Source organism: Diuraphis noxia, unplaced genomic scaffold, assembly GCF_037042655.1.
Source record: "Diuraphis noxia isolate RWA-SAM2 unplaced genomic scaffold, SU_Dnox_SAM2 contig0001, whole genome shotgun sequence".
NCBI classification, from domain to species: Eukaryota; Metazoa; Arthropoda; class Insecta; order Hemiptera; family Aphididae; genus Diuraphis; species Diuraphis noxia.
In genome coordinates this window covers 11,628,464-11,639,699 of record NW_028301711.1, presented here as the reverse complement: position 1 = coordinate 11,639,699, position 11,236 = coordinate 11,628,464, and the positions used below count along the sequence as shown (strand labels likewise).

Genomic DNA, 11,236 nt, shown 5'->3' with positions numbered 1-11,236 from the left:
ACTTCATTTTAAATGGCTTTTCAACCTAACTTCCCGTTTCACGTTGCTTTATGGTCTCGTTATCCGCGGTTTCGATATCCGCGCAACTTTCCTCGAACCTAACCTCCGCGGATAACGAGGGATTACTGTATTATATATAATGATATGTAGATTAGGACGCTATCGCATGCCGCCCCATCGGCTATGCGATTATTATTTAACACGGCCGCCCAACGTCCAAGCAAGTCAGTTCATATACTATTCTATGGTCAGTTCGTCGCAAAGTGTCAACGCAGACGTGCAACAATTATTATTCTTCCTTCAAAAAAGTATTACATTATACGTGCGTGAATTGTTGTCTTTTATTATTAATTTGTGTGGTGGGAATCGCCACCCGTTTAAAATTTATGTTATAGCCGTTATAGGTGCTTATCACCTATATTAAATATTTACGGGCATACAGTGTCGGTCTGGCTTATGATTGGGCCCCCGGCACATTAATTTACAATGGGCCCTTTAACAAAAAAAAAAAAAAAATTAATAATAATAATATACAAATTTAAAATAATACTTTTAATTATATTTAATAATATTATAACAGGTAAATTATAATATTTTTTTAAAATAATAATCTCTTCAATTCTTGACTAGAAGATGCTAATTGATCAATTATTTCATCTTTTTTAATAAATTTGATTAAATTTTCTTCAACAAATAAGGACATTAGTGGTTCAAGATGTTCTTGATTGATAGACGATCTTAGTTTTGTTTTTAAGATTTTCAATTTTGAAAACGCACGTTCACATGAAACTTGGGTACAAGGAAGAATCAAAACATATTTCATTGTTAAATATAAAGTATTAAACAAATCTGATTTTGATGTTATTTCATAAAGTATTTGAAAGACTTTAGGTAAGCAGTCACCGCATTTTGGTTGTTTTATACCAGCCACATCATCTTCTGTATCTATTGTTTCTCTTAAATTATGTTCATAATATACAGATCTTGTTGTTGCAGAAAAGCTTGAATATTGTTCTGCAAATTGTTTTAATTCATCAAATAGTGTTTTTCTATCTACTCCAGCCAATTTAGATAGTTTATTTAATGAATTAGATGGAAGCTGTTCTAATGAAAGATTTGCTATTTCCTTATATTTTGAAGGGCCCAACCAAGCAATATCCATCGACAGTTCATTGTTAGATACAAATCTTTCACTAATAGACATTTTTACTGTATCAAGAATTTCAAAATATTTGGCTTGTGTTATAATAAGTTAACACTGTTATAATAATAATAATAATATCATGATAACGTGATATCATATTTTGTCAGTAAGTCAATATAGTCTGTGTAATGTACGTTTCATGTCAAAGTATTACTATTATATATTACATAAAATAAATGATATAAAAATGTCAAACAGTAACTTATTTAAAATATATTAAATACAACGTTTTTTTAAAAGGAGATAAAGTTTTGACTTCGTCATTAGATAATTCTCCAGGTTTTTTTTTTTTACAGATATTCTTTTTGATACAAAATTATCTTGAAAGTCTAATAATGGTTCATCTATAAAAAAAGTATTAAGTTTTTGAGCAAATAATTTACATTTATTATAAAGTTTAGTATAATGTTCCTCATTTCTTTTGATACTGATAAGTTCCAGTAAAGTTTCTACAGAACACCATGATCTTAAATAATCCATTGAATCTGATTGTAAAAACTTAGACACAGGAGGTGTTATATAAAACTAATCTAAAATAATTATACTTGCAAATAATGTATCAAACTGAGACCACTTTTCTAATAATTTACGAGCCATAAACTTGGTTTTACTATCAAATCTACCTTGAATTATTTCTATTAGAAATAAAAAAAAATTACAAACTTTACTAGATTCCATTTCATCTTCTTCTGGATCAGTTATTGATGCAAGTGCTTTATGTTTGCTCCACCAACGAGCTTCATAAATTTTTTGAATGCGATACAATTTTGCATATGATTTATGTCGTTCACCTGTAATTTATAAAATGTAAATTACTTAGACAAAATATAAATGTAACTAATAAAATATATTTTACCAGTTTGTTCTTTCCAAATGTTCATTCGTTTGTGATAATCAGCAGTTTCTTCAACTAACCCGTACAGATTTTCAGTTATTAAGCAATTTTCTGATGAGTCTGTGATAACCAAATTAAGTACATGGGCCATACAATGGGTGTAAATTAAATCATGGTTGTCTTTTGATATATGTGCTTTAAGTCCGTTGTAGGTGTCTTTCATGTTAGCAGCACCTTTAAAGGAACAACTTACAATTTGGGTCTTTGATATTCCACATTTTTCAAAATTTTGTTTTAGTAAATCATATAACGCTTTTCCACTTGAATCTTTAATAACAACTAGTTTTAAAAGTCGTTCTTGAGTACTGTCTACCATCACACTAATTATTGAGCTTTCTTTTATTTCATTTAAAATAATATTTTGAAGAGAATTTCCATTTATAATAATTAATTTATTAACAATCGATTTTGGCATGAAAGTAATTAGCGAACCTTTTCCACGATTTTGCTTATTTTTATCACTTTTCAAAATGCACTGATTCAAATGTACACGTAATACACTGTCGTAATCAGCAAGTAATAAAACTAATTCTAAAAAATTACTAGGGTTTCCTTTTTTGTTCAATGAATGGGCACCTTCTTTACCTCTGAATAGTAAACCTTGACGCCCAATAAAAATAATTACATCTATAAGCCTTTTAAGGACCAATCTTCGTTGCTCTATTTCCTTCAAACGTTTAAATGTCAAACGCGGTCAATTAATGAGCCGATATATTTGCTCATGGCACATTGAAGGGCAGCTGATATTAGTTGTTGATGGGTTTTTGAATTTTCATGTTCTTCAGCAGCTTTATAAACATGTTTTGCCTTAATTGTATAACCAATAACAAATAGAGAATCATTAAAACTTCTATCAGAAAACACCATACAACTAGCACAAAATATTTTATTTAATATAGAAGAATATGATATCCATTTTCTTAAAATCTTTTCTCCATTAGGAAGTGCACGGTAATACAGTTTACTTGGATTAAAAGGCATCTGTTTTCCATTGGATCCTAAAGGTTGTATGGGGTGTCGTTCCAAAAATGCTTTTTTTGTTCCAATACTTTCCTTGCAGTCAGGTATGATAAAGTCAACATCATAATTCTGGTTGTTGTCTAAATCTAACTGCAATTGTTGTCTATTCTTATTAAAATAATTTTCACTGTTATCAAAGTCAAGCCTTTAAAAATAACACAAATTAAAATTAAAAACAAGAGTATTGAACAAATTTAAGACTTATTACTCAATACAGATGAGGATTTACATTAAAATAGGTAAGTTAAAAACAAAACTATAATTTGTAACTATCAATATACTGCAGAAGAATTGAACACATGATTTATAAGTTAAAACTAATGATTATTAGATATTTAGATAATAATAACTAGATAATTGGTACAATGTAGATCATAGGTTTTAGAATAAATAATTAATTAAGTCAACTACCTGATAAAATAAGTTTAAGAATAAGAGTTTGTTTTACATTCAATCAAATAATAAACTTAATAAAAGTATAAAGTTCAAAAATTAAGCCATAACAATTTTTGTAGCTACTTAGGCAAAATAAAATAAAATAATAAAAACTTAAATTATTGCACTTAGATTAAATTCACTCATATTAAATGATTGGTAATTTTCATAAAAATAAAATAACATCAACAACACTTAAAAATCTTTTTAATTATATTTATAAAATTAAAACAAACAATTATAAAACTTTTCGTAACGTAATAAAATCGATCATAAGACCTCAGTCAAATTCCTCATCTGAAAGAAGTGGATCTGTGACATCTTTCTTTGCTTTTAAACTTTGGTAATACTCATGGAAAACTTCAGGTATCAATAGTAACAGTGTTAATAGATCTTTTTTTTTTAATTTTTAATTGGCAGTGTATCATTATAAGCTATTAGTAAAATAACATAATTCATAGTTTCATTAACAATTTTGTTACAAGATAAATCCAATGTTTTAAAATTAGCATCTTCCTTGAGTGAAGTCTTGTAGAAAATGGTATTTTTTTCCTCTTTTGTATACCGTAACCATTATACTTCTTGAAATACAAATTTCTCTCCAAGTGTATTTTTCTTCTTCATATTATACTTTGTTTTTAAAAGACTCTGGAAATCACAGAAGTTGCTTTGATTCATATCTTCAACTTTAAACTTTTTCTGCCCACCATATTAACTGTGACCAATCATAAGGATGATTTATTGAAGTTGGGTACCTTTTTCGAGCATTTTCAATCCTGACATGATCTGAATCACACTCCATTCTGGTATGACCAGGAACCATGAATTTATGGTCTATTACTGTAATAGAGTCATGTTTCTGACCTCCACAATAATCACTATACATAATTACAATTTACATGATTTATTTCATCTGAAAGCTTACCTAAATAATCAAATAAACAGGAACCTAAATCATTAAACCCTCTTTTAGCTATAGGTCCACTCTAAATGTAACAGGATGCATTAGAAGAAATAATATTATGCATTGTAAAATTGTAAGTCCAGAGTTGTCGCTTATAAAATACAACCGATGACTCTAAAAATGGTGTTGGGAGGCATTGCTGGAGGTCAAAAGCTAACATACATGCATTTGTTAAAACTGTTGATGCATCCATTATTTTTGAATTATAAGCCTCTTCTGTATTATTTTGATGTTCATTTTTTTCAGTTAGAAGTTTATTTTTGTTTTCTTCATTCAAATTATTTGAAAGTTGCATTTTAATTTTATCACACTTAGCACATGTATCTTTTTTAGTGTTTTTTATCTTTAAACCAGATTCTTTAAAATGCTTCTCATAGACTGATCTACTTACTGGTTATTCAACAGATTTTACATAATCGTCATATTATGCACATTGTAGTGTGAAGTAAGGAGGTAAATATTTTTTAACTGTCTCCTTCTGACAGTAATGACTTTCATAACTGGGAAGCTTCTTAATATGTTTTTTTACTAATGCTATATTTTCAACACTCTTTTTATTTTTAGGTTCTCCACGTCCCCTTTTATCTGGTGTAGTCTTATTTGCTGGAGAACTTAATTTTTGTTTGCATATATTATTTAAAAATGTTGATGTTTCCCCAAATATTTTAAGAAAACAACCCTAGCAAACCGATTCCAAACTATTATCTTAAGGCACAAAATAATTACGAGTATTGTTTCAATTTCTTTGCTTTTCTGGAGTATCTGTTCTTTTCCTAGTAGTTTTTCTTTCACTAAATGTAATATAGCCTGAAATATATGCAACTCTTCTCTCATAACTGTTCATGGACCAATATATTCTAAATAATTCTTCTCTTAAGTTGTCATCTATTTTGGAGCTACATTTAGCTCTACAGTCAGGTAATGGTATAGAACATCTAGATTTTACCGTTTTTTCCTTTATTGGTTAGGTATTCTAAACCTGCGTTTCTATTATCTTTTCGATATTGTCGATATTTTGTAGTATCACCTTTTATGCTTATTCTTGTTTTTCTCTTAGGATGGTCTATATTTTAGTCATAATTTTTTTTCAGGAGTTACAGGAGTTACACTAAGATCATCGTCTAGATAATTATTATTATTTGTACCTTCCATTTCATCATTAACCTCATTAATTAAGTTACTATGATCTGGACTACAATGTTCAATATTAGAATTCTCAAAGGTCTAAATAAAAATAAACTGAAAATCATTAAAGCCGCTATGCGTAGCGTTTTTTTGTCTAAATTTATTAGTAGCGGCTCTTTACAATAATATTGCCAAAATAACGCTTTTTAAACATTCAAAAGTTTAAAATCGTTATTGAAGTATTTAGTAGTTATTGATCATGGTGAATTTGTTATCTACTGTTATCTACAATACCAAATTGTGTTAGCAGTTGCCTGGGTTATATAGGATACTTGGTCACACTGTACAGAGTCGGGAGCCTAATTTGAATATATTTAAATATTCAATAATAGTTCATATTTGAGATTTTCCAAATATTCACTAGTCACTACTCAGTACTATTTACACTGACACAGCGAAAAATATTTTAGAAAACTTTATTAGTGGTTAATAATTAATTAAAAGGTAATAAGTTACAACATGGACAAATTTTGAAATCAATTAACTTCGTTGGTATTTAAATTTTTTTAAATTTTTAAATTTTTTTTTTTTGGTATGTTGTATACAAAAGTATTTTTAAAGACAGGATTTTGAAAGACCTAGTTCTTCAAAACGTCATTGTGATGAAGAAAATGATACAGCACTTACACCAAAATACAAAAGGCAATACAAAGGTGAATTAACAATGGATGAAAAATGCAAAAATGAACGAAAACAATTATTTTCTAGTTCCTGGCTTGAGGACGATCGTTTTAAAGGCTGGTTAAGGACAGTTCCTGATCAACCATTCAAGGCTACTTGTATACAGTGCCGTAACTAGATTTGATTGGGCCCGTGTGTGAAAACTCTGTTGGGCCCCTTTTTCCTAAAAAAATTACTTATTTGAAAATCTCCATATTTATTTTGCTAATAAGACATTTTTTTTAACAATAAGTATAACTTGTAGTTTAGAAACAACATAAAAATTAAAATAAATAATTTTACATATAAATGTGGGTAAATAAATAATATAATTATAACTCTTAGGTAGGTAAGTCATAAAAAATATTCTGAAATTTGATCATAAATGTAATTGAATAAAATAATAATATTAATTAAAAATGTTACAAGTATATAATTTTCAAAACTAAATTATAAGCTATCGAAGAAAATTCTTTTTTCTTGCTTTTAAATTTGCAAAGTCTTCAATGATTTTGTCTACATTAATATTTTCTGCTTGAAGTCTTTCGATGTTCAGAATAGCGATGTTAGATAACCGGTCTTGACCTATAGAGTTGCGCAAATAGTTTTTTATAAGTTTTAACTTTGAGAATGACCTTTCTGCTGAAGCAGATGTTACTGGTATAGTCATAAAAATGATTATACCAGTAAAAACATCTGGAAATATGGAAGTTAAGTCATCTTTGATAATGATTTCTCCTAAATTTTGAACAGTCATTTTTTGAAGTGAGTTTTCTTGATAAGTTGATGATAAATATGCTTTTAAAGAAATAATTTGTCTTGTAAAATCTGAACTTATATCATCTTTGTATTTAATGGTAAAGTCATACGCTGATTTTATTAAAAGTTCTTCAGACATTTCTACTAATGTTTGAGGCATAAGTAAACTAAAATCTTCACAAACCATTTGCATTCCTTTAAACCTTTCTCTAAGTTGCATCAATGTTGTATCAATTACTGGGTAAAATACATTTACCTTAAAATTATCTTCCATTACTGTAAGTCGATAATCACTATCTACTTCGTCAAAATGCCTTACAGCAAATCGTTGACGCTTTTTATCAAATTTAAATGGTATTGTCGCGGTCGTTATCGCAACGACCGCGGCGTCTCTATCGACGTCCGCGAGATCGCGACCGACAACCGGTCTGGCCGCCGCCTGCGGCACGGCCGCCGGCCCGGCCAGCGGCGGTGACGGCGGCGACAGCTTTAGCCGGACCGCCGTCAACGTCGTACGCAGTGACAATCGTAATATATATATATATTGTATTCGGATAATAAACGTGTGTGTCTAAATAATACGTTGTAGTATTTATTTATTTAAGTTCCAAACCGTTCCTACACCTACAGTATATTCCATGTTTCACACAATTTTTTTGCGTTGTCAGTTATTTTTTCGTACTCTTGTCTCATTTTTTCTATACTTTCAGTAGCCTTTTGTAACTGTATTGAAGCTTTGTTTAAGCTAAGATGAATAGACTGTAAAGTTTTAGATACAATTTGAAGTGATCCCAAAATTGGTTCCCATATGCATAGAATAAGAATAAATTCTGCTGACCCTAGTTTGTTTTTTAATATTTTAGCCATATGTATTTCATCACTTTTGTCACTTGTTAGTTGAATATTTGAAAGTACTCTTAAAATATCTAAAAATCTCTGTTTTAAAGAAAATATTGCATTATGACGAGCCTCCCAACGGGTAGGACATAATTTTTTTATAGTTACATTTTTAATCTTTAATCCTTTATCTTCTCCAAAAGCTAATTGTTTCCATCTAAGTGAACTTGAACTAAAAAAGTTGTAAATATCTTGAACTGTTTCAAAAAACGAAAGCACTTTTCTTGTACTTTTTGCAGCATCACATATAATCAAATTAATATTATGGGAGCAGCAGTGAACAAATGTTGCATTAGGTACAATATCACGGATTCTTTTTTGAACTCCAGTTAGAGAGCCACTCATAACTGCTGCTCCGTCGTAACCTTGACCACGGCATTTTAAAATATTTAAATCAAACTTCAATAAAGTATTTTTTAAAAGATCAGCATAACTAATAGAATTATGATGTTTTAGTAAAAAAAATCCGAGAAACGATTCTTTTATTACTATTTGTTTTTGTTCATGGTTCACTTTTGTATAACGGATAACTAAACTTACTTGATCTTCTTTGGTAATATCTTGGGTGGAGTCTAATATAACTGAAAAAAAAATACTATTCCTTATCTCATTGCAAATTGTACGGCGTAAATCTGTTGACAAAATGTCTATTAGTTCATTTTGAATCGAGGCACTTAAGTATTTGATTTTCCCGTTTTTATCTTCTAACACACTTTTTAAAAAGGGATCAAATTCAGCAAGTAAATAAACCGTCCTTAAAAAATTGCCTTCAGTAGGATTATTGATTTGTTTACTACCTTCATTGCCTCTTAAAGCTGAATTACCAGCAGTTAAATAAAGTATTATTTTAATTAAGCGATTTAATATATTTCTCCACTTCATCGCTTCATCAGAATACTGTTTTTCTAATTCAGCATCAATAGTATGAGTTTTGGCACATATTGAACGAAGTTTAGTAGCATCTAAGTGTTGAATGGAACATTCATGCCTTTGTATACATTGAGATAAATGGTTCCAATCATTAATACCGTCAATCCAATCTGACTTGAATTTACTATAACCTCTGTCAGCAAATAGCCAACAAGTTTCACAATATGATTTATCCAAACGAACAGAGTAACATAACCATAATCGAGGTATTTTTGTACCAGACTTGGTCGTCAAATAATAGTAACTAGTTGAAAAACGTTTTCCATCACTGTTAATTGGAAAATTTATATCTGGCTTACATGGTCCAAAAAGTAATATACATTGCTTAAGATTTTTATTTGTAATTAGTTCTGGAAATAATGCTTTGTCAGTTGGAAAATCTTCCTCAAGATTTAACAAATTCATAACACCACTATACAAATCTAAGTAATAATTAAAAAAAAAATATTAATCAAGTAGACACAAAAAGTATTTTGTCTTTTTTTAGTTACCTGCAGAAGACTGATCAACTAAAATGTCATCATTAACTTTACCAAGCACAACATGAGAGTCACTAATAGTTTTGTTATCTTTTACAGTTATAATTTTAGGGGGATTTACAATTTTCTCAATATCTATAATTAAAAGAAAAAACATTTTAAAATAAATTGTTAACTAAATAGTTAATGAAAATTGGCTATTCCAAAGTAATTTCCTTAAAAATGTATGCATTTCAAAGAGAGCAATATTTAGAACAACTTCAACAAATAATAGTTAAAAAAATTTAGAAATTAAAACTGATGTGAAATAATTCAAAGATAAACTTAATAAATGAGGTATTTACTTGAAGTAGATGCCACAGTTTCAATACAGTTCAAAATTTGTTCTTCTTCAACTTCTTCATCTTTACCATCAAAATTATCATTATTTATTACATTTTCAACTTCAATTTAAACAATACCTCTAGAGTTCATTAATATGGTTTCAGCTAAAAAAAATGTAATGCCTTTTTGATTAATAAATTATTTGAATTATCTATTAAAAACACTGTTTTATTGTTTAAAGTAATTTTACATTTAGGTTTGAATGGTTTGATAGTATTTGTTTTTAAGTATTTATATTTTTCATAATTTTCTTAATAACTTGTTTTAAACAAATGCATAAACAATTATTTGGTAATTATTTATTCAAATTAAGGCTGAAGTAAACAGATATATTATAGAAAAATAGCTTGGGTATATGCTACAAATTTACTCAAAACATCTTGTCACATGTTTAATGAATAGTATGTAAATAAACAAAAATTGACATCGATACATTCAATTAAAACTTAGAAATTAAATTAATAAATAACTTAGTAAATGAGCTACTTACATGAAGTAGATGCTAAAGGTTCAATATCGTTATTAAGCTGACTGCATCCGAAGAAACTGTTGATTTTTTTATTCGTATTTAAAATATAACTTTCCTTTTCTTGTTTTCTTTTCCTTTTGGCAGCACCACTTAGAATTTTTCGTGGCATATTTATTTATAATATTATATACGTATTTAATAAGGTAATAATTTTAATACACAAATGTGAAATGAGTAAAGATCAATGTTAAACAAAAAATACACGATAGACGATAGACGATAGTACTATAGAACTGATACGTTATATTCGTAATAAAATAATGAACTAGGTATGTCAATGTGTTTCATAGAAATATAGAATGGTCATTACAATTGACAATATTGACAAGATGGTAAAATAATAAAAATTGATTAACTTGATAATGATATTTGTGTTGTGCATAGATCTTATATGGTATAATAATATGGTCTATCTCTATTCTCTATGGTGTTGTGTATGTGACTATGTGTCTATAAAAATAATATTTTATAATTCGTTTATCGTTATCGTACAATTGGAAAATTATCAATACATCTATTTTTAGTTTTGTTCAAGCCGCGCGCGCCGCGCCGACCGAAACGCGACGTAGTAGGTAGCATGACGAAATAACAAGGTATGATCACAATTTTGTGATACGCATCATATCCCTATTAACAGAAATAGGAGTGGGAGTTATCCTCGGCTTTTCATTGGTCCTTGGTATTACGCTTATAAAACATGTGGCCCTGGCCCTCTATGATAACTATTAACTAGCATTTGAAAAAAAAATAATAATTATATTATGCATAAACACAGTAAAGTAAATAATTATTTTTAGTATTATTATTATACTATTTTAATGTTAATTTAAATGTTTTAATTAAAAAACTATTAATTGAAGATATATACAATATAGGTAGGTAATATACATTAAAT

The 11,236-nt window shown here is 28.6% G+C and overlaps 2 protein-coding genes and 1 pseudogene across 2 annotated transcripts; all 3 read right to left on the bottom strand.

Moving 5' to 3' along the window:
• Positions 1-598: 598 nt before the first annotated feature.
• LOC107172121 (uncharacterized) lies at positions 599-2,415 on the bottom strand. The gene is made up of 5 exons (XM_089225243.1): positions 2,061-2,415; positions 1,750-1,995; positions 1,588-1,689; positions 925-1,209; positions 599-789 (listed from the first exon to the last, which is right to left on the bottom strand). The coding sequence occupies exons 1-5, from the start codon at positions 2,413-2,415 to the stop codon at positions 599-601; spliced, it is 1,179 nt and encodes a 392-aa protein (XP_089081369.1).
• A 1,712-nt stretch (positions 2,416-4,127) lies between these two features.
• On the bottom strand, positions 4,128-5,670 carry LOC149059640 (uncharacterized; annotated as a pseudogene).
• A 1,078-nt stretch (positions 5,671-6,748) lies between these two features.
• On the bottom strand, positions 6,749-8,364 carry LOC149059639 (zinc finger MYM-type protein 1-like). Its single transcript, XM_089218032.1, has 2 exons — positions 7,760-8,364; positions 6,749-7,484 (listed from the first exon to the last, which is right to left on the bottom strand). Exons 1-2 carry the CDS (start codon positions 8,362-8,364, stop codon positions 6,821-6,823), a joined length of 1,269 nt encoding a protein of 422 aa, XP_089074158.1. The 3' UTR covers positions 6,749-6,820.
• Between the last annotated feature and the right edge of the window lie 2,872 nt (positions 8,365-11,236).

Excerpts from the sequence above, each read along its gene's own strand:
- LOC107172121 (XM_089225243.1), bottom strand. The coding sequence starts at position 2,415 with ATGGTAGACAGTACTCAAGAACGACTTTTAAAACTAGTTGTTATTAAA. Across the intron at positions 1,996-2,060 it reads CATTTGGAAAGAACAAACTG|GTGAACGACATAAATCATAT; the intron begins GTAAAATATATT and ends TATAAATTACAG. Across the intron at positions 1,210-1,587 it reads TACTAAACTTTATAATAAAT|TAAAAATGTCTATTAGTGAA; the intron begins GTAAATTATTTG and ends TTCTTGATACAG.
- LOC149059639 (XM_089218032.1), bottom strand. The coding sequence starts at position 8,364 with ATGAGTGGCTCTCTAACTGGAGTTCAAAAAAGAATCCGTGATATTGTA. Across the intron at positions 7,485-7,759 it reads AAAAAATTGTGTGAAACATG|GACAATACCATTTAAATTTG; the intron begins GAATATACTGTA and ends GATAACGACCGC.